At 42.3% G+C, this 24,557-nt stretch overlaps 1 protein-coding gene across 1 annotated transcript; it reads right to left on the bottom strand.

The window, feature by feature from the left end:
- Positions 1–22,207: 22,207 nt before the first annotated feature.
- On the bottom strand, positions 22,208–24,355 carry LOC123322360 (protein ANTAGONIST OF LIKE HETEROCHROMATIN PROTEIN 1-like). Its single transcript, XM_044910304.1, has 2 exons — positions 23,891–24,355; positions 22,208–23,008 (listed from the first exon to the last, which is right to left on the bottom strand). Exons 1-2 carry the CDS (start codon positions 24,353–24,355, stop codon positions 22,208–22,210), a joined length of 1,266 nt encoding a protein of 421 aa, XP_044766239.1.
- Between the last annotated feature and the right edge of the window lie 202 nt (positions 24,356–24,557).

Raw genomic sequence — 24,557 nt, forward strand, 5'->3', positions numbered from 1 at the left:
TGTGTACCTCATATACTTCCACATATCACTCATATCCTGAATTGTTGTCTGAAAAAATCCGTCTTTCCCAGCCAGTGGAAAAGAGCAGTTGTTCTACCTGTGCCAAAGGTGTCTAATCCAAGGAACTTGAACAATTTACGACCTATAAGCATTTTGCCAACATTGTCCAAAATTTTAGAGAAGATCATGTGCAAACAACTCTGGTCACATTTGAATTCTAATAAGATTATTCCTCCCACCCAGTCTGGTTTTCGAAAAAATCACAGCTGTACCACGGCTTTGCTGAACATCACCGATGACATAATTAGGGCAACTGATGAGGGTAAACTCACTATTCTCGCACTTTTAGACTACTCTAAGGCATTTGACAGTCTCGATCACAAACTGTTAGCAGCAATATTGGCACATGTTGGATTTTGTGATGCTTCGGTTCTCCTTCTTGTTTCTTATCTCGCTGAACGTTATCAAGTAGTTTCTTACAATGGCAATTTATCATTTTCTCTCAAAATTCAGAGGGATGTACCACAGGGGTCGATTCTTGGACCGATATTGTTCCTTATCTACATTTCACAGTTTGAAAAGTTTATTCGATTTTGTTTCATTCATAATTATGCCGATGATACTCAGCTGTATATATCCTTCTTTTTAAATGAATCTTCTCAGGCAATTTCAGCTCTGAACTACGAATTAAATGTTATCAGGGAATTGTCTCATCGGCACTGCCTGCAGCTCAATCTGAATAAGACCGTTGCCATGTTGTTTGGGAGAAAAGGTGACAGGATCAGATTTTTGGATGGGGGTTATTCGATAATGGTCGGTTCAGATATCGTCAATTTATGCGACAAGGCTGAAGATTTGGGAGTCTGGATTGATGTAGATATGCGATTTACGGACCATGTGTCTGCTTGTTTGCAAAAGGCATATGGTAACTTGAGAGTTATTTATAGAAATAGGTCAACTTTGACCCAAAATATTAGAATTCTGCTATGTGAGTCCCTGGTTCTTTCTCACCTTAATTTTGCTGACAGTGTTTATGGTCCCTGTTTGAGCTTCTCTGACAAGCAGAGGATACAGAAACTTCAGAACTCCTGTCTGCGTCTCATATTCGGAATACGAAAATTTGACAGAATTAGCCATACTCTACGTTTTGTCAGCTGGCTCAATATGGAGAACAGACGATGTCTTCATGCTACATTATTGTTCATGAAGATATTAATTGGCCGAACTCCCCCGTACCTCTACAATAAGATTACTTTCCGCTCTGATGTTCACAACTTGAATATACGTTTTAAAGGAACCCTTACACTGCCTATATTTAGAACACAATCATTTCGTAGATGTTATTCATACTATGTTACGCGGTGCGTCAATAATTTATCTACTGAAGTCAGGGCGTTTAGTAATCTGAGTCGTCTACGAGCCTTGGTACTCAGCAAGCTTTTGGTTCAACAAAACGCTGTTTTCACGGATTGATGTGTGTAGGAATCGTTTCACTTAAAATTGTTTTTTTTACGTTTGGGTGGTTTCACTACTCGCTTTTATTCTTAATAATTGTTATGAGCTATATGTTGTTACACTTTTTTTCCTCAATTGGAAGCAATGAATCGAGGGGTTAGATCGAACAGTGCGCTGGATGAAGCGTACTGGATCTCGCCTTTTCAATTTCTTTTTACCTCATATTGTATTTGATTGATTATTTCTAATTCATGAAATTGAATAAAGACCTTTATTATTATTATGACTTTAGCCTTGCGGCTTTCACACTCCTCTCCAGAGGAAAATTCACTTATCCCAGATATCTCAGATATCAAAAGGATTAAGCTCTGTTGGAGCCCTTTCCAGGTTTTCGGGCTCGTGGTGTTGGTCGGGTTCGGGTCGCTCCTCGGCTCCCTGCTGTAGGTTGGATTCCTGCTCCGTCCGCACTTCCTGTCGGAGCAGACGGTGTTCCTCTGAATTTCCCATGTACTTGCGTACAGTTCTCGCCGTTCCCAGCAGTACCGCCTTCTGCATCACTCTATAGATATTTTCGTCCAGCTGAAGTTTCCTCAAGTTCTCTAGTAGTTTCTTCGGTATCAGGCCTGTAGATGATATGACAATAGGGATGGTCTTGACATCTTTCAGCTTCCACTGTCTCCTGGTTTGCTCCTCGAGATCTCTGTACTTTGAAATTTTTTCAGTGTGCCTATCTAGAAGATTGTTATTATTCGGAATCGCCACATCGATGAAAAGTGCTGTGTCCTCATCCTTATTGAGCAATATGAGGTCTGGTCTATTGTGGGTTATTTTCCGGTCTGTGAGAACCGTGCGATCCCAATAGAGCTTGTGATGTTCATTTTCCAATACAGCATCCGGATGGTAATTGTAATAAGAAACCTTTTTCGAACTTAGAAGTTGGTGTTTTAGTGCCAATTCTTGGTGAAGAATCTTCGCAACGGCATCATGTCTATTTTTGTACTCCGTGCCCGCGAACTTCTGACATCCCCCGGTGATGTGCTGGATATTTTCATGTGTCGCACAGCCATAACGACAGCTATCATCCGCCACTGAGGCATCCTTGGCGATATATTTCATGTAGTTCCTTGTTGGAATCACCTGATCCTGGATGGCAAGCATGAAGCCCTCTGTCTCAGGAAACAACCTTCCGGAAGTCAACCAGTAGTTCGACGCAGATATGTCGACGTAATCATGGTTGACCTCGTTCTGGTGCCTCCCATGCAAAGGTTTGCCAATCAGTTTCTGCATTTTACTTTCTGCAGAGTGTTCGACGGTTTCCAAGTGGTCCTGCTGTAGCTTTAACGGTGTAGAAGTATCAGCAACACAAACTACTCGATGGAGTTCTGACGAAGCAGCCTTGCTCAGAAAATATTTTCGAAGTCCTTCAATTTCCTGGGTCATACGGTTGGACAAATCAACAATTCCTCTACCCCCAAGATGTCGTGGCAGCTCGGTCCGTTCTATTGAGCTTTTTGGGTGATGTTTATTGTGTTTAGTGAGCATCGTCCTTATTTTTCTTTGTAAGGCTGCTAAATCGGTGGTGGTCCAAGAGATGATACCGAATGAGTAGCTCAGCGCCGAGCAAGCGTAGGTATTGATAGCTTTTATCAGATTCTTGCTGTTAAGGCCAGTTCTCATTATCCTTCTCAATCTTCGGGTGAACTCCTCCGTTAGTTCTTTCTTCATCTGGCTCTGGTTGATTTTTCTTGCCTGTTTTATGCCCAGATACTTGTATGTGTCTCCTTCCTTCAATGCTTCAATTTCTGCACCTTCCCTGAGTTTGAACGTACCATCTTCTATTTTCCCTCTCGTTATGTTGAGCAGTCGACATTTTTCTAATCCAAACTTCATTTTGATGTCTTCCGAGAATCCTTCCACCATTTTCAGCATCTGTTGCATTTGTTTTTTGGTAGATGCGAAGAGTTTCAAATCGTCCATGTAAAGGAGATGATTCAGTTTCATCATAGTTCTACTGCCGCTTTTGATGGCAAATCCGTAGTCCGTAGAGTTCAATCTATGAGACAAGGGATTCAGAGCCATGCAGAACCACAGAGGGCTCAGCGAATCCCCTTGGAAAATTCCGCGTCTTATTGGAATAGGTCCTGTCGTAATGGAGCCATCTGCTGCTTTCATTTGAAGACTAGTACGCCAGGTTGACATAGCGTTTTTCAGGAACTTAACAATATTGGGATCCACCTTGTAAATGTTCAAGATAGTCAAGAGCCATTCGTGAGGTATGGAATCGAATGCTTTCTTGTAGTCTATGTACGCAGCGTAAAGATTCCTTTGCTTGGAGAACGCTTGATTGCAGATAACTGAATCAATTATTTGCTGTTCTTTGCACCCTCTGCTCTCTTTGGTGCATCCTTTTTGTTGCATGGCGATGATGTTATTCCTTTCGCAATGGTTGTGAATTCGATTTGAAATGCACGATGTGATTAATTTGTACATCGTTGGAAGACATGTGATTGGTCGGTATTTGGATGGGTCTTCTGTATTCCTTTGGCCTTTAGGTAACAGGTACGTTGTGCCATGTGTAAGGAATATTGGCATTCTTTCAGGATTTTCAATGACATCATTTATTGCGGAGGTCAATTTGTCATGCATGATCCAAAGTTTCTTGATCCAGAAGTTCTGTAATCCATCAGGCCCAGGTGTTTTCCAGTTGTGTAGTCCTCTGATAGCTGATTTTACTTCTTCAATTGTGATTATGTCATGTTGCATCGGCTCATATTTTACAGCTTCAGACTTTTCATCTTCAATCCATCCGGTATCTCCATTGAACTGAGGTTTCGTTGATAATTGTTCGGTCCAGAATTGTTCAATGGCTTCTTTTGGTGGTAACTTTCCATTTTCTCCATCAGACGATGTGAGTGACCGGTAGAAAGTTTCTTCCGACTTTTCGAATGAATTGTTGTCTCTTTTCCGGCTATAATTGCTTTTATATCTTCTCAGGCGTTCTGCATACAGACTTAGCTTTTGTTTCAGAGTGTCGAGGCAGTGGTGAGCTGTAGCATTCTCCGTCTCTCGTTCTGTGTGTGTTCTGTTTCTATCCATGATTTCTTTGGCAGCTTTCACAACCTTCCTTCCGCGATTCCCGTTCACGTACTCCGTCAGTCGTCCAATGTCTCTTCTTAGTCTCTCTGTTTTGTGTTGAAGACGTTTCTGCCATGGTGGCGCATATAATTTGTGTAATTTTGGACCATCGTTGTTCGTTCGGTGAATTTTTGCCCCTATGGTTTTAGCCGCCGTTAGCGCTGCACAGTAAAAAACTAGATGAAGATATTCCAATGAACTTCCATTCTGTAGGTACTCAGGTAAAACGTCCTTATTCAAGATGTCGATTATGAGTGACAGTTTCTTGGATGTATTGAGTCGGGGAGGTGCTATTCGATGAAGAGGATCTGTTCCTTCCAATTCGGCAAAGTATCTCCTCATCTCAGAGTCAATTTGTCGGTGGAGCTCTTCCCTATCGTCCTGGTGTTCTGCCTCACTTGGGTTGCAAGATGGACTTTCAGCGTCAATTTCTTCTGGCTGTTGTTGCCCAGGCATGTGAATCTCATCAGAGGTGTTGGTGTCGCTCTCTGTTACTGGCGGACGCTGAAGTTCTTGTTTAATTGCGTCGATTCTGGTCATTGGTATTAGTTCATTTCTCAGAATTACGCGGTACTGGTCTGCCACTCGTTGTTCAGTGACATTGAGATTTGGGTAGGCGTTGCAGAATTCCTCATGGAGCCTTTTCCTATAGTTGTTCGTGTTCTGCCCTAGTCCCGTGATGGAGTTATATATGCGCACAATAGTTTCATTCATGGACGTTGTCCACTTCATGCGCTTTCTAACTAACCCCGCTTGGGTGAGCACTGGCTGAATATCCTGCGCAGCACCTTCAGCGGTTCGAGTCGGCAATTGAATTGGACTCGTTGGTTGCTGTTGTTGCTTTGGAGCTGTAGCTTCTTTTGCAGCAGGAGCTCGCTTCCTCAACATCCTGCCACCGACGTCCCGCATGCTGTCATGTCCAGCGCCGGCTCCAGACATGCCCTGACGATCCCCAGGCAGCGACTTGTTTCCGAGGCTTCTCGTAATCACCATTTCCATGGGTTTGTGCTCCCCTTTCTCGGTTTGGGTGAGGGGTAGAGAAATGGGAGCAGAAAGAGCACCCCCATAAAGGATGTGAAAGAGAGAGGATAAAGGAATGGGACTGCGGACAGCAGGCGTGGCTGGCTGCACCGTCTACGTCGTTACGATGGCTACCCGGCAGGCCATCTACTTGATAGCTGCCAGGCAGGCCAGACATTATTATTATTATTATTATTATACTGGAGGACTCGAGAAAGTAATTAATTTCATTAACATTGATGTTGACGGTATATAATATGAAGAACCTAACAACGTAGCTGAATTATTCGGTGAGTATTTCTCCTCAGTGGCAAATAAAAATTTGGACACCTTTTATGGTGATGACATATCTCTCTGCTGTACTGCCTCTCCGCCTCTTGTGTGTAATTTCTACTTTCAACCAGTTTTAAGTTTTTTTTTTAACTGAAGTAAAAAGAGCTGGATCTAAATCAGAAGTCACCACGTTAAAGACTGAATCTACAGAGCGAAAAGTCAAAAGTCGAAGTACTGAAGTGAACAAGCAAAAGTTAAAAAGTGACCGTCGCGGGGGAAAATTTGCTTTTATAGGCAAATCCCTTCTCACGGTAAAAATATGAAAATTCCAGAATGTGACAAGAATGAAAAACGTCGTCAGCTCCGGTTTATCGCATATCAATAGAAGGAAAACGTCGAAATCTTCAACGGCATGTAAGAAAAACAACGTTAAACACATATAAACGGTTTTTTACATTTACTCTGCCTATCGGAATGAACGTACTGAATATTCGAGAATTAAAATATTTTCAAAGTCGGAAATGTAAAACGAAAGGAATGCACTAAAATGAATTCCAATGTACCTCAGAAAACTGGAGTTCATTACACCCCCCTTATTCCGGAAGAAATTAACTTACGATGAAATAGTGAGTTCAATTTCACGACTCTATCTACCCCTAGAAATAATGACCTTACTTTCGCGCGCGTCACCTATAAGTGCATGTGACCAGACTCACAAGTGAAGTGACATTGTGATTCAATTACCTATTCCTCTCTATGGTTGGCAGTGGTAGTTCCAATGCGCACGCAGAAACGTCAGCGTCACTCATTTCGGCGCAGGTCTCCGCCATTTTGTCAAAGACTTTGTTCAACGTTCCGTGCGTGGATGTTCAATTATTATAGTGGAAAATCTTCTTTCTCCATGTGGAAATCCATCTTCATCGCTGGTCGGAAACGTGCCATGTTTCATCCCTCCGGTGAGTACCCAATTTAACTGTGGTTCTATCGTGGTTTTGTAGGTTAACCAGGATTCGTGGGAGCTGCAACAGGTGGAGAGCCTCCGACAGTTCGACGTGGGGGCTCAATGGACTGGTTTGCCCCTTCCGACCTGGCTACACGGACGTTGGGACTCTCGGAGCCGGCATGAGACTTGCAGGTGGGTAATTTCTAACAATAAACTCTCCGATCTTCATCGTTCCTCGTGGTCCACCTTTCTTCTTGAAACGATTTTTCTCTGCTTTCTGTTTTCAGGTAGACGGTGTTTTCTTCAGGTAGACAGTGTTAAATTGACATTACAATAATTTCGGTTCGGTTCAGAATAGAAATTGGTTAGATCTATTGGATTAATAGACGGATATACTCAGTTGTAATGTGAAACAGTATCCTTTATTGGTATTCCTTACATAAATATCAGATTTTTCAGACAGTTTTAACAGGTTTGATTCATATTTAATTGCATGTTGAACGGATGAAAATCTGTAGATACAATATTTCGGTCAACGGTGGTGCATCTACGGAATTTGAACGGAATTATCGGTTATTACTATGTTTAGTAACGGGCTTCAGATTTATGTGATTTCTCCTTGCTATTGTCCTTGGCTTCACGGAGTTCCCGACATCTTGGACAGGCACGGAGGGCTAATTCCCTACTGGTTGGCATGCGGAACCTGTTCAACTTCTTTCGGGGTGGTTCAGATTGGGTGGATGCGCTGGGTATATCACACTGGACGGCAGCCTCTCTTTGACGGTGATGAGAATGACAAGGACAATTTCTAGTTAGTGTACCCAGCAGGCCGCAACTGCTGCAGAAGAGAATAGAATTACCGGTGCAGTGGGTTCTACTGTGCTCCCCTTGGCCACATCTCCAACACATATTAGGTCGAAGCTCCAAGTAAACATTGGGTCCCATTGTGCCAACTGTACGTACTCTGGCTGGCAAGTCTTTCTTGGTTGTTACTTGAGCTGGACGGATATTATGTCGATGGATGTCATGTTGACGATTATCCGGTTGATGGCTATTCGTTTGTTTGGAAATCTTCTCCTTGTTTATAAAATAACGTTTATCTTGCTTACAAGTGTTTCTCTTTTCAGCTGGGATGTCTATCTGCATCGCACTCTGCCTTTGAGTTCGAACAGCCGCCTGTTGTGGTTCCTGCTTCCTGGACGGTGATGGGGAACGGTCAGTGACAGCTGTAGAGGTGTTCGGTTTGGGGAGACCAAATGCTTTGAGTGCTCCCAGCGGCAACGGCACGGGACGAGGAGGAGATTCCGGTTCCTGGTCTTTGAATGGATCGACAAAGCCCAGCTCCTCGTCAAGTCGGTCCAGGAAGTCTGAGTCGCTCATGTTGCAGCCGTCTAACGGTAGTCTGAAAAGAGGTAAGATCATTAATACTTGGTATTTCTTATGTATTTCTATACGGTGAACACACGGTTTGACTGGCGCAATTTTTTTTTCAGGAAGATTATGTAACGTTTTCTTCGCTTGATTAAAACGTCCAACTTATTAAAATTATTTATTTACACTTATAAACTTTTAAACTAACTATGACACAACTATTTATTTCCACTCGTATTTATTTCCACTAGTCGCTTGCACTGCGAACTACAACTGTCTTGTACTTGTGCTTGCCTACCTGCTCCTCCGCTGGGCTTATATAGGCGCCGGAAACATTCAGGTACCTTCGCGGCGCACACCAGGATCCGCATACCAGTCCCCTGAAATACCACCTCCAGCATGCTTCGCACAACTCGCCAATTTAGCTGGTCCAATCCACAACCGAGCTTGGGAACAGCTAATTTCCTAACCCCAAAGCGTTGAAGGTCCTCTTTCAAGCTATGCAGTGCCGTCCATAGATTCTGATAGGTTGGCTTCTGATAGGAATGTTGCTTTGTGACTAAGTAATAAATGAACCGACCTTCAGCCTTCAATTTCAAAACCTTTCCGATTCTTGGCTGCTGTCGCAATAGTTGTTCCTGACGTCCAAATTTATTTCTGAATACTCCTGCTATTCTTTTGCTCATACGAAGGTCCTCCGCTACGCAATGAGCGAGAGAGTATTCCTCAGACACGGTAAAGAGATCTTGACCTACTTCCTGTGTAACGCCGAACCGTGCAACGCGTGTCTCACCATAACAATCCATAAACTTCTGGTAATCGCTGCTACCTTGCATCGGGGCTTCCACAAGACGTACGTCTTCTTTGTACTGCGCGTACGGGGCTAATCGGTTGAAATGGACAACCTTTGGTTTTCCTCTGGGGAGCTTCCTTATCCGGTAAACTACATCATTTATCCTCTTGATTACTTCATACGGTCCCTCCCACTGCCTCTGCAGTTTTGGTGAAAAACCTTTCCTCCTTTGTGGATTATGTAGCCACACCAGATCTCCAGCGTTGAATCCACCTTCAATAGCCTTGATGTCGTAGCGCATTTTCATTCGGTCACTTGCTTGCTGCATTTGATTGCGCACCTTGCCATGAATGTAATCCAGCTTGTTCCTTAATTTACTAACGTAGTCCTTCCCGGCTACGTCTTCTCCAGGCTTACATCCAAACTCTAAGTCGCAAGGCAGCCTTATTTCTCGGCCGAATAATATACTGGATGGGGTTTCCTTGGTAGATTCTTGAACCGAAGTTCTATATGCCATGGTGAATAGATGTAAATATTCATCCCAATCCCGCTGGTGATCAGAAACTACTTTTGTTTTGTGAATTCCCAATTTGCTGCATACTTCTTGGAATAACTTCGATTCAAAATTTCGGCCTTGATCACAATGCAGCTCCAGAGGTATTCCAAATCTGCAGAAGAATTCTCTGACCAATTTATCAGCTACCGTACTTGCCTCTTGATTAGGAATACCGTAGGCTTTCACCCATTTCGTGAAATAGTCCATCGCTACCAAAATGTACTTGTTTCCATGTTCTGTTTCGGGAAAGGGGCCAGCGATGTCGATAGCTACTCGTTCCATGGGGGATCCGACGTTATATTGCCTCATTTGTGCTTTTCCTTTACCATAAGGTCCGTTAGCAGCAGCACAAACCTTGCATCTTCTACACCAATCTTTAATGTCCCTCTTACAATTTAGCCAATAAAATCGCTGCCTGACTTTTTCCAACGTCTTGGTTATCCCGAAATGTCCACCTGAAGTTCCATTATGTAGTCTGGTCAGAATGTCTGTCACACGGCTCTTTGGCACAATCAACTGAAGTCTCTGCTCAGTTCCATCTTCATTTTCCCAACAACGTTTCAGAAGACCTCCATCAATCTTCAACGTTTCCCATTGTGCCCAATACGACTTTACATTCTGGCTCAGTCTGGATACTTCTTCCCAAGTAGGTCGTCTACCGCTCTTCTTCCAACCCAGGATTACTTTCAAGTCGTTATCTTCCTCTTGTGCTCTTTGAATTTCTTCAGGTAGCCAGTCGTCTTCGATTACGGTGGTCCGACTTAAATCGATCTTTTCTTCCAGGCGCGAACAATGGCTGGAATTCTGGGGACACTCAATGGTTTTGGTCGAGCCATTGTCTACCACAGCGACTCCTTTTATTTTCCCAGCTGTAGCCCTTTCAAATTCTGGACGATTTTGCTTGAAATGCCTCCTTTCGTTGCAGTTCCAGCACACAGCATCCTTTTTCCCAGCAAGCAATATTCTGCGGACTTTTTCTCTGACAATCTCCTCAACAGATCGATCTGTTTCTTGCTCTTGTCTTAGACGAATGTCTCCCCTATGCGACGCTTGCTTCGCTGCTTCGATTTCCAAAGCCTGGGCTAAGGCATCATCTACGGTTCTAGGGCGTGCTAGTCTCAGGGCTTGTTGTATTTCACTATCCTTTATCCCATCCACGAATGTCTGGATTGATAGCTGTTCCAGGAAGCTATCTGGAGCAGAGGGATAAGCCAGCCTGACTAATCTCGCCACATCAGCTTCAAACTCCTGGAGATTTTCCCCTGTTTTCTGCACTCGGTTCTTTATTTGTGCATGGTATACTTGTTGTAAATGAGCATCACCATATCTCATCTGAAGTTTCGATGTTTTCGATGTGACTCTCCGGGATCGTCTGCAGAATGTTGAATGCCTCTCGTAGAGCTATAATTAATGCCGTGGCTTTTTCGTTGTCGTTCCAATTGTTCACCAGGGCAGCAGCTTCAAACTGTTTTTGATATGTCGACCAGGGTATTTTTCCATCAAAAGTTGGAGGCTTGATCTTCATTCTACTACCTTCGCCGTCATTTTCCGCTTTCGCTGTGCTGTAGGGTGTTGAAGCCAGAATATCTGTTCTGTTTGACGTTCTTTTCAAGGAATCTATCAATTTGGAATGATGTTCAATTATTCCTGCCATTTCTTCCAATTTTCCATTAACGTCGTCATAAACTTTGTCAAACTTTTCGTCAACCCTTTCATCAACTTTGTCAAACTTTTCATCAACTCTTTCATAAACTTCGTCAAATTTTTCGTTCACTATATCAAACTTCTCGTCTACTTCATCAAATTTGTCATTTATGGTTTCCAGTTTCTTATCCAATTTATCTGTAAGTTGACTCACCACATCGTTAGAATTTTCCCTAATCTGGTCCATTTTCTCGTTCAATTTCTCATCAATTTTCTCATTCAATCTTCGAGAATTTTCTTCATTTTGGACCATTTGTTCATTCAACTTACAAGAATTCTCGTCCATTTTCTCATTTAATTTTCTCAAAAAGTCCATTACCGCTTGAGTCTCCATCGCGTTCTGCAGTCTTGTGGTCACTGGCGTGAACTCCAAATATCCAAAATTATTTATTTAATTCGAGCGATGTTGAACCGCACACTTGACACCAATGTAACGTTTTCTTCGCTTGATTAAAACGTCCAACTTATTAAAATTATTTATTTACACTTATAAACTTATAAACTAATCATGACACAACTATTTATTTCCACTCGTATTTATTTCCACTAGTCGCCTGCACTGCGAACTATAACTGTCTTGTACTTGTGCTTGCCTACCTGCTCCTCCGCTGGGCTTATATAGGCGCCGGAAACATCAGGTACCTTCGCGGTTGTTCTGGAAGCTCTCGATCGCTCTGGTTCTCGAAAGGTCCGACCGCAAGGGCCGGACTGGTGACAATAATTCTTACGGATTTAATCTACTGGCACCCAGAGACGGCGGGCAGTGCCGGAGGGAAACCTGAGTTTCAGTCGGATCCGGCGTCTGCCCCCGACGGTGGTTGGTAGTAGGGCGATGACCTCAGCCCGAAAACTGGGTGACCACAGACGGGGATTCGGTTGAGCCTGGATCTTGGATGCTAGCCGTGATGTTAAAAAAATGGCGCCCGAGCAGGGACAGTGCAGAATCTGGTAGGAAACAACAGAGGTGAGAAACATTAACCGGACAGTGAGTGAATTCCCGAAACAGTGAAAAATAAACTTGATTTGTGTTTTATTCCCTGCCACCCTGTATTGAACTGTTATACTGTCAATTGAATTGGACTATATTTTGAAAATCTTGCTATTGTTGAAACCCATTGAAAATAATTTGTGATTATTCTTTTTGCCGATTACTTTGTTGAGTTATTGAAAACTGAACTGTTGTTGCGCCTTTGAATCAGTGAAAATTATTTCCGATTTCTTATTATTTCTGATTTATTGAATTGAACTGTTTTAATTTCGTATTGAAGGTGAGTGAATTTCCGGACTTTGAAAGATTGAAAATTTGTTGTCACAATTGGTAAAATTTAATAGGTAATTACCTATCGGTAATAGTGAATCACCTATTACCCTGTTGATAACTTGTCTACCTGCTTTATATTTCCTTTTGACCTGTACTGTTGAATCCTTTTTTTTTATTTCCGATTTTTATCTTTGAAAACTGAAATTCGATTATTGTGATTTATTTTCTGGATATTGGACTTGAAAAACTGCTTGGAAGTTAACCTGTGCGTTCTGGTGCGGTTCGAATTTCGGGACATTTTCCGGACTATACGAAACGACCTGCCTCGGAAATTGAGATTTGCCAGAATAAACTCACCGATTTGGTGGAATCCCTTCAAAACTTCAATCATGAGAATGCAGCTAACGAATTTTCGCGAATTTACACCAGATTAATACACATTCAAGGAAGGCTGGACTTTATTGTCACTGCAGACACAACACAGTTACAACTAGTTGGACAAATGAAGGCAACTACAGCTAAGGCATTAGAAACACTGGAAGAGCTACGTAAGAGGAGCAATCGTGAACAGCCGCAGCTACCCAACCGAGCTCAGAGGTCTCTTTTGGATGTGGAGGTGCCCAGTTCACCTGGTGTATCACCGATCCAACCGGAGCGGATTTCAGGGATCCGGAAGTTATCGCTTATCGACTTGGAAGATGGTGTCGATCCTCCTGTAACAGCCGATGTCTCGCGTACTGGTACACCTGTAAGGAATCCAACATTAGAAGAGGTCATGAATGAGACAAGACAGACATGTAGACCATTACTGCGACAGTTACCAGCGATACCTCTCACACAGTCACAGGACTGTGGTACAACAACACCTGACGGTCCGACACAGGGTAGATGGATTAATTCTACACGAAGGGTGTCTTTTCCACACTTACCTGCAACTTGGATAAGTCCTGACCGACCAGTTATCACAACACCTGCCAGATCAGAACCGGAGTCCCGATCAACAATACCAACTATCCCGGTACACAAGTGGAACATTTTCCTTGATGGCACTGGAAGTGTGACCGGATTTCTTGAAGAAGTGGAGAGGCTGGCCGAATCCCGTAAAGTGTACCTGGAACAAGTTTTTGAATCAGTTTATGAATTACTACGAAAAGATGCAAGGGAGTGGTTTATTCCCAGGAGAGGTACTTTCGAGGACTGGGGAGATTTTAGCAACCAACTGAAAGAAGCATTTCTGCCTGTCAATTATGAGGAGAATCTGTTAGAGGAAATAAAAAGACGAACACAAGGACCTGAAGAAAAGTTGCTTCTGTATGTTACCCGGATGCAGAACTTATTCCAGAAACTCACCTATACAAAACCATCCGAGGTGGAACAGATCCGACTCATCCGACAGAGGTTGATCCCGCCCTTACAACAGGCCTTGGCCTTCCAGGAGACCAAGACTTATGATGAACTTCTCCGTAAGGGAAAAGTTTTTGAACTGGTCCAATGGCAGATGAGCCAGTACACCCGGCCACCCTCAAAACCAGGTTTCGTGGAAGAACCTCACCTGACGTACACTCCCCGTCAGCTGAACCGATATCAGGCAATTTTTTCTGTGGATACCGGAGAACAGGTTCACCAAACAACTGATTACAGGGAATCAGTCCCGCCGACACCAGCCAACCAGACACGACTTTCTCCGCCGAGGGAAAGCCGTCCAAAGCCACCCAGATCCAGAGAGTCAATAGTCCAGCAACAGAGATCACACTGTCCGACTCCTGGAGACAGGTCCGAAGGTAGATCCGGAACTTCAACACCGCCACCCCGACGTCGAGCCGAAAATAGCCACGCTGACCGGACCGAATCATCTTCAGGGAGGAGAGTGTCCTTCCAGACACAGTGTTTCCGATGTGGTGGATATGGCCACATGCGTCGAGAATGTCGAAGGCCACCGAAAATTTTCTGTTCTCGATGTCAGAGGGAGAACATTCTCTCACGAGACTGCCCGTGTTCGGAAAACTGAAGGGGAGATTGGAGACGGAGTCGACCACATCTCCCGGAATCTTGACTCCACTAGCACCAACCACCTGTAATGACAATCGACCGTTAATAGAGGTCAAAATAGCCGGCAAACACTTCCGAGCACTGATAGATACAGGAGCGACCAGGAGTTTTTGCAGTCAGACCGTATCCGATCAGTGTGAAAGTAAAGGAATCACAGGACAAACAATGCACAACAGTTTCACAGTAATAGCGAACGGACAAACCACCGTCACACCGAAACTGTACACCACCACCGTGCAAATTTCCGATTACACACTGCCTGATTTGAGATTCTTACTGGTACCAAGCTTACCGGTAGACATTATTCTGGGGATGGATGTTCTGTCGACTTTCAAGTTTTCCGTGAATCTTAGTACCGCCGAGTGCTTTCTGGAAGGCCGACTGATCTCGAAACCGATGACTCCCGTCGAAACCACCGCAGAGGTTCACACCGCCGAAGAACACCTATTGGAACTGACAGAATCTCAGAAACAAGAACTGGAGGCATTTCTGGCCGAGGAATTAGAGAAGTCCGAAGACTTGTATGGTACAACCGACCTGATTGAACACAAGATCAAACTGAAACCGGGCACCGAACCGATCAAATAACGATACCGACCCCTAAACCCGAAAATGCAGGAGATCTTCAATCAGGAAGTGGACCGTAGGCTTACTGAGGGAGTGATTGAACTCTCCAAGTCACCGTGGAGTTCACCTGTTGTATTGTTCAAGAAGAAAGACGGAAAATACCGTTTTTGCATCGACTTCCGTGCTGTTAACCAAGTGTCTGTGAAAGATGCATACCCGGTGCCGTACATTTCTGGGATTCTGGATAAACTCCGAAAAGCGAAGTACATCTCCACGCTGGACCTGAATCAAGGATACTGGCAGATAATAATAATAATAATAATAATGTGTTGCTGATAGTTCTACACCATTAAATAGTAATAGTAATAGTAATCTTCATTCATGCTTTACAATGATTTATCGTTTGCACTCGTCAATATAAGAATCTGCTGTATGGATACAGCAATGTAATAATACATATGACAAATATAAAATCTATAAATAATCATTAAAAATGCAATAAATAAATAAATACAATAAACAACAAGTTCAACAAACACAATCATGACAAACCAGGTAAAAACAAAAGCCCTCAGATGTATTGAGAAAAATCACAGATTAAAAACTCATCAATGTCAAAAAATGCACACTTAATCAGTATATTTTTAATTGCATCTTTGAAGCGATTTAAGGACATATTCTTAAACTGAATTGGAATTTTATTATATAATTTAATTGACATATAAAAAGGTTCTTTTTGAGATAAAGTTAATCTACAAAAGTTTTGCTTTAAGAGATTTCCACCTCTAGTACTGTATTCATGGCTGCTACCAACTCGAATATAGTTATTTTTGTTTTTATGAGCATATATTAAAGACTCAAAAATGAAGAGACTAGGAAAAGTCAAGATCTTGAGGGCAATAAATGCGGATCTACATTCTTCTCTATACTTCAAACCAGCAACGAGTCTAACAGCCCTCCGTTGAAGAGCGAAAATGCGGCTTCGAGAGGAGCAGTTACCCCATGCTAGAATTCCATACCGTAGTAGAGATTCAACCAAAGAAAAATAAGTTGTCCTTAACACTTCACCTGACAACTCATCAGACATTGATTTGAGCAGAAATATATTCCTGGACAACTTTCCAGCCAGCTGATCAGCGTGAACGTCCCACCGGAGGCAAGTATCAACCGTCACACCCAAAAATCTTGTCGATCCTATGAGATCCACATCGTCGGTCTTCTTCAGAGAAAAAATCAACTTAACAGTCTTCTCCTCATTTGCAACCAGCTCATTCGAAGTAAACCATTCAAACGCTCTAGACTTTGCGGTGGTACTATCCTCCAGAACCGAAGCCAAATCAGACGAGCACGTCGAAACCGTTGTGTCATCCGCAAAAAGAATGGTGGAGAACATGTTCAAGAAGTTTGGAAGGTCGTTTATAAAAATTAAAAACAACACAGGTCCCAAAACTGACCCCTGCGGAATACCTAATGATATCCTTTGTTCATCGGACCAACCACCATTGAAAAACACTGACTGAGTTCTACCTGAGAGGTAAGAAGCTATGAGAGCACAACTGGCCTCGGAGCACCCATACGCAGCAAGTTTTCCGAGCAGAATAGAGCTGGAAACACAATCGAAAGCCTTTGCCAAGTCTAAGAACAACGAACACGACCATTCACCCTCCTCGAAACATTTCAGTGTATAATCAACAAAAGCCAGAATTGCATCCAGTGTTCCTTTTCCTCTTCTGAATCCAAATTGCGCTCCACTAAACAAATTGTTGGATTCAAAATAGTGCACTAATTGAGAGCAGAGTATTTTCTCAAAAACTTTTGAAAGGACTGACACAAGGGATATTGGTCTATAGTTTTGTGGAAGATTAATATAACCTTTCTTAACATTGAAGCTGCAACAGGATCACTTGGAAACCGTCGAACACTCTGCAGAGGGTAAAATGCAGAAACTGATTGGCAAACCTTTGCATGGGAGGCACCAGAACGAGGTCAACCATGATTACGTCGACATATCTACGTCGAACTACTGGTTGACTTCCGGAAGGTTGTTTCCTGAGACAGAGGGCTTCATGCTCGCCATCCAGGATCAGGTGATTCCAACAAGAAATTACATGAAGTACATCGCCAAGGATGCCTCAGTGGCGGACGATAGCTGTCGTTATGGCTGTGCGACACATGAAACTATCCAGCACATCACCGGGGGATGTCAGAAGTTCTCGGGCATGGAGTACAAAAACAGACATGATGCTGTTGCCAAGATTCTTCACCAAGAATTGGCACTAAAACACCAACTTCTAACTTCGAAAAAGGTTCCTTATTACAATTACCATCCGGATGCTGTGCTAGAAAACGAACATCACAAGCTCTACTGGGATCGCACGGTTCTCACAGACCGAAAAATAACCCACAATAGACCAGACCTCATATTGCTCAATAAGGATGAGGACAGAGCAGTATTCATCGACGTGGCAATTCCAAATAATAACAATCTTCTAGATACACACTGAAAAAATTTCGAAATACAGAGATCTCGAAGAACAGACCAGAAGACAGTGGAAGCTGAAAGATATCAAGACCATACCTATTGTCATTTCATCTACAGGCCTGATACCGAAGAAACTACAAGAGAACTTGAGGAAACTTCAGTTGGACGAAAATATCTATAGAGTCATGCAGAAGGCGGTACTGCTCGGAACGGCGAGAACTGTACGCAAGTACATGGGGAATGCAGAGGAACACCGTCTGCTCTGACAGGAAGTGCGGGTGGAGCAGGAATCCAGCCTACAGCAGGGAGGCGAGGAGCGACCCGGACCCGACCACCACCACGAGCCCGACAACCTGGAAAGGGCTCCAACAGAGCTTAATCCTTTTGATATCTGAGATATCTGGGATAAGTGAATTTTCCTCTGGAGAGGAGTGTGAAAGCCGCAAGGCTAAAGTCATAATAATAATAATTTATTCATCCTTTCAGATACCGCAGAGGTATATAGGAAATGTCAATACATAAGTAAGCAATACAAAACTATTATTCTAATACATCAGAAAAGAATTCCTTCAAATCATAGTATCCCTTGGAACATAACATTTTTTTGATCTCCCTCTTGAACATTCTCTCATTCATGGACTTAAACCTATTCGGCAGATGATTATATAATGTAATACCGGCATATCTGGGGGATGACTCGTATTTGGCCGTCGAGTGCCTTGGCACACAAATCATATTTCGGTTCCTAGTTCCATAGCTATGGAAATCAGAGCATTTCGTGAGACAATTAATATTAGATCGCACATACAAAAGACAATTTAGGATGTAAATGCAGGGTAGTGTAAGTATTTGATAGTTCTTGAATATCAGTCTGCATGAATCTCTAGGTTTCAAGCCGAATATAAGACGAATGATCTTTTTTTGAGTGATGAACACACGATCGCATTCCGACGATCCGCCCCATAGGATGGTATTGTAGTTTAGGTAACTGTAAACAATAGAATAATATATATTCAATAGGGTTTCTGTGGAGACAGACCCCCTCAGACGATAATCAGAGCATAATACGAACTATTGAGCTTACGGCATAAATGGTCAATTTGAAAATTACATCTCAAAAACCTGTCAACGTTCAGTCCCCAGAAACTTGACATATTCAACAGTGTCAAGACAATTACCCGCAACTGTCACCGCAAGTGGAGTAGACCCACCGAAATCGCGGTTTTGAAACTTAATTATTTGAGTTTTCGCCAAGTTTATAATAAGCGAATTTTTACGACACCAGTCGAGAAATCGCTGAATGAGTTCTTCACATATATGTTTCAATTCTTCAATGCTTTTCGCCCTGACTGTATACAGAGCATTCTCCAGTTTTCTTGGGTAGAATAAATTGAACAGATCACGGATATGCACTTTCACCAGTATCCATATATCTATTATACCAATATCGATAACACGCGTTCTAGACTACGACAAAAAGTTAAGCCAAATCGTTGGGAGGAATCCACTTGTACGCATGCGCGAATTATAAGTTCGAAAATGACAATCAAGATATTGGTTAGTTTGTTTTCATATTTGACGTTGAATCAATTCGAATGATGATTTATTTCAAATTCTTGTACACATTTTGAGAAGAATTTTATTCGACGCGAAAGTTAATGAATATTGAATTCATCGAGAATTTATCCATTTTTTTCAACTTTCAGATAAATCAACGGAAAGAGATCAAACCTAATGAGTGCATCAAAACTATTCACTCAATATTATTATGATTTGTGAAATAATAAGTGCCGAATAGGAATGGTATTGTCTATACTCAGTAAACTCAAGAGTGACATTATAATAATTTCGTTTAATATTACTCTTTCATACCAGTTTCAATATTGCGTGTTTGTGTCAACATCATACTTATCTCACCTCCTGAATTTCCCCTCTTGTAAATCTACTCAATACTCAATAAAAATATTCTTTTGTCAACATTTAATGTAATATGTAGTTATATTTTATATATAAAAGTACAGAGTGCTCATTAAAAGAGCCATGCTTCAATAGAAGCAATACAATAATCAATTTGGCAATAAGAATATTGCCAGAAGATGAGAAACTTGTAGATACTAGTAACTACAGTTGAGCTTTATATATATAGATGTCGATCATGCCCGGACTGGCCAGGTCCGCAGATCCGCGATCGCGCAGGGCCCCCAGCCTGAGGGGTCCCCACTAACGTACGAGTAATAGATGAAGTAGCTTCAACAAGTGAGTTGCTCATAAAGAAGCTGTCACTTCAGGCCAAGGGGAGTAAAATGTTGAAGCATCTTAGTTGAGCCCCTTCTTCTCCACTATAACGAAATTGTAAACTGTTGAGCACACAGATTTCTTTTTAATTTTAGTATTTTTTTTTCCGTTTTTTCACTATTTTCATTACAGAAATCATTTTGACCTAATTCATTCATGCTCATTTGGTGTGACTGAAATACTGCATTTTAGAACCTAAAACAGATTATATGATTTTCGCATAAAATGAGTTGTAAACCACGACACGTGTTTTGTGATCACAATAAGATCTTCAGGTGATTGAGGAAAAACTGAAAAATTTGGTACCGAACGAGGAGATTTATGAACAAATACAGGGTGTTTTTAAGGTGAGGCTTTCACAAGCATTTTCAATGCGTTGTCTTAGTTCGTCCGCACTATCCACCTAACCGTCACTGTACACTAAAGTTTCCAAATTACCCCAGGAAGAAGTCACAGGGGTTGAGATCCGAGGAGCGGGAACACATTATTTAAATAATTTCGAACGTTTCTTCGAAAGTGGGGTGGTGCTCCATCCAGTAACAACCATATAATGAGAGGAACATCTTCTAGTAATCCTGGATGGAGAAAGTCTTCACCTGACCTTTGTGGTGGTAGAAAAAATGGCCCAATAAGCATTCCACACCGAAGTATGATCCAGACATTCCAGGAAAACCTTTGCTGAAAATCTGTTCTTCTGATAGTTTGAGGATTTTCTGTAGATCATGCATGGGTATTGTAGAAATTATTTACTCCATTTCTTGTGAAAGTGACTTCGTCAGTAAATAGAATAAATGTTGTTAGATATTGGTGATTTAAAAGCCACAGGCAGAATTTGTTTCTCCGATGATGGTCCTCTGGTTGGAGTAGGTGCTTGAGCTTTTTGGAAATGGTAGCGGTACAATTGCTCTCTTGTCTTAGTGTCTTCCAAACTCTACTGTGGCTCACTCCGACGACCTAGTACTTGTTGCTGGTTGTTCCTCAACTATGTCCAGAATCTGCTCCTCGATTTCTGCTATTTGCGATGTTACAGGCCTGCCAACATTTGCTCCCAGGGATTCGTGCAAACGTTCAGTATCCCCACATCTCGGCACCAAGTTTATGAACATACGAGGAGTTGGGTGATTTCTTAAGGGAAATCGTCTTCTGTTCAACCTGCACACCGCAATGGCACTCTCTTTGGATTCACCATAAATTGAAATCATGTCAACAAGTTCATTGTTTGAGTAAACGTGAGACATTTTTCAACTATTTTGCTACACACATCCGAAAATTAACAAAAATCATACGCTGACTCTGACGGTTTGCATCATACCGACTTTTCGCCGGCACAAGCTTACTCATAAAAGTAAGCGCCCACAGTTCCGCATCGTACGCAACGCACGGATCACATCGAAAGTACATATTTTAGAATGCTTTGTATAAAAACTCATATAAGTGCGTCCCCTGATCCGTATCGTACTGACCGGATTTATCGCTTGATTTTTTCAATGCGATCCGTGCGTTGCGTACGATGCGACACTGTAGACGCTTACCTAAAGTCGCGTCCACACTATGCCGAACGACATCATTCGACCTGTGTCGAGCGGAAATGTCGAACGAGTCTGCACGTGAGTCGAATCGAATCGAATCGTCCAAAAGTCGAATCGAATCATGTCGCTTCCAACCCGAATCAGCGCGGTCCCGCTCAAAGGAAGTCGAACCGAATGAAGTTGATATTCATAGTGTGGACGTGTCGGATGAGATTCAGATCAGTCGACAACGTGACGAAGACGGTCTTTGAAGGGTGATCTCCTGTTCTTCATTTGTTCGTTGTGACGTATTACCGGTGTAATGGAGTGGACTGATGAACAAACACTTAATTTCATCGAAATGTATCGTGTTCGTCCACAATTATGGGATAGTACCCATATATATTATAAAAATAGAAATAGGAGACACGATTCATTGACTGAAATTGCGGTGTCATTTGGCATCGAGGAACAGGAGGTGGAAAAAAAAAATGAAAAATTTACAGAGCCAATTTTTGAGGGAAAGAAAAAAAGAACTGGAAAGTAAAAGAACTGGCAGTGGTGCCAAGGAACCATACGTGAGCAGGTGGTTTGCTTATCAACCGATAATGTTTTTGGCTGACAAGAATAAGCCACGAAGGACAGTGGACAATGTAGATGTAAGTCTTTGATTTGAATTTTCAGTTTTGATTTTTGTCTTATTATGTTAATAAAACATAGGGTAGTCGACTGAACTCATTGCTTTATTTATTAGTTGGTACATAAGTCAAGTTTATTTCAACAATATGGTACTATTCACTTATTGTTTTGGAAATTCAGTTTGCCAATTGGCGAAATAAAATATTCTGCGAACTCGTCTCTGATAGCTTGAGCGACAGCGGTACTCCTTCTGGGAATTCCTGCAAAGTCGCGTAGTTGCGAAGACGACGCATCATGCCTCCAAAAACCAGGAATAATTTCCCCGTCGTCTATCGATTCACTGTCAAATATTCCGACTGGATTATAGACTGTTCTAGAAGAGCTTTTTCGTAAGTAATTATGAAGGCAAACGGCAGCCATCGTCACTTTCGTAGCCATGGGAGATCGAAATACACGAAAACTGTTGGTTATGGCTCCGAATGCGTTTTCTGATACTCTTCGAGCCCTGCTCAATCGATAGCCAAATATCATCTTCTTTGATCCTTTATCATGCGATCCAGAGTAGGCTTTCATAATATTTGGAGAGAGAGGGAATGCATCGTCCGCAACTATCACAAAAGGAGTCGTGGAGGATCTCCCTGGCAATGCCCGTGGAGGAGGGAAATGGAGTGAATTTTCTTCAAGTGCTTTCTTGAAAAATGTATTGTTGAATACACCTCCATCTGAGATTTTTCCTTGGCACCCCACATTCACGTAAATGAAATTATAGTTAGCATCCACCACAGCGAGAAGAACGATGCTGAAATAACCCTTGTAGTTGAAAAAATCTGAGCCTGAACGAACAGGAGCTTTCAACGCTATATGTTTACCGTCGATAGCTCCGACGCAATTGGGAAAGTTCCACTTTTCTTCGAATTGTTTGGCAATTGATTCCCACTCTTCTCCACTTTGAGGCATCTGAAAAATAACCGAATAATTATTTTTCAGAATTCAGTTCACTTTGTACAAAACAGTCAAGACGAAGGCGGTGAAAATGGAGAGCAAATGCAGCCCGAAAGATTAGGAGAGGAACAACCATCACCGTCCAAAGAGTTTCCATCTCCCAAAGCAGCTAGCAGCAAATCCGCAAAACGCAAACTGTCGGATATTAGATCTCCCAGCGCACCTATCATAGATGAAGCCCTCAACCTCATGCGATCTATTCAAAATAAAAGAGCGGACAACACTGATGAATTTTCTTTATATGGCGAACAGATCGCAATTAAAATACGGAGACTTTCTTCACCTAGAACTAAGTTCATTGTGCAGAATAAAATTAATAAAATTCTGTTTGATGCAGAAATGGGATATTACGACCAGCACAATACCCCCATCAGAGGGGCTTACGACCATTTGCCCCAATACCCTACTTCTAATCTGTCTATGCCTTTATCCATGAATCATCAGATGCAAGCTGGCTACTGTACTCCAACGGTGCAGCCCCCGGGATGGTCCCTGTCAACCCCAATGGCCTCCAGTGTACATTCTGAAGCGGAATCCGCTGCATCTGTTGGTGCTGATTACTCATCTGATTCTCTCTCCCATGAGCGCTTTCAACAGAGGCAGAAAACAAAACAAATATACTCAACAACAAACGTTGATTACATTTGAGTTTTCTCCAGATTTTATGAGTCAACGTCATTTTTTCTTCGATTTTGTGGTTTTTTCTGTGATTTTTGATCTCTACATTGTAAATTATGATTTTGCATGAATGCGTTCTGTTTTTTTGAATATGTTTTATGTTTATGTTTATGTTAATCGAATGTATTATATTCTCCAGTTATCCTTGAATTTTCCTACCTTTATATACCCTTGAAGAGCCTCAACGATGGCGTCACATACTTCTGGCATAAAACTAGAAATAGTCTGCTTCGAAATCTTCATTAGGTACATTAAAGAATGATACGAATCACCAGTTGCAAGGAAGCGCAGGGTGACAGCGAGACGTTCACTTGCTGGAATGGCTTCTCTGAAGCTTGTATTTTGTTTTGCTATTTTTGGTCCAATCATTCTCAGCAGTATATAGAAATCGGTACTCTTCATCCGAAAAAACTTTATAAATCCCACGTCGTTTCTGTATTCCAAGTTAAGTTCGTCGACTACATCTAGGAGTAGGTCCTTCATGAACTCGCTGGCCCCATATCTCTGTCGGCCTTTCTTGATACTGGGTCTCACCCAAAATCTCCGAGGTCGTGGTCGTGGCTGACAAGCTACAACTCCGATTATTATTGCAGCAGCTGCAGCTAAGACAGCGTCATCATCCATATTATTTTTCAAAATCGAACTTCTGCACACCTTCAATGTTCGAACACAACTGAGTCGAACCGTTCTTCATTCGGGACGTCCACACTGCAAAACCAATCTGGACGCCCTGTCGAATCGAACATGGCGAACCGAAAGTGTCGCCCCATTTAGGTCGAAAGATGTCGGCATAGTGTGGACACGACTTTAAGGCGGATCGGCCACC

Source organism: Coccinella septempunctata, chromosome X, assembly GCF_907165205.1.
Source record: "Coccinella septempunctata chromosome X, icCocSept1.1, whole genome shotgun sequence".
NCBI classification, from domain to species: domain Eukaryota; kingdom Metazoa; phylum Arthropoda; class Insecta; order Coleoptera; family Coccinellidae; genus Coccinella; species Coccinella septempunctata.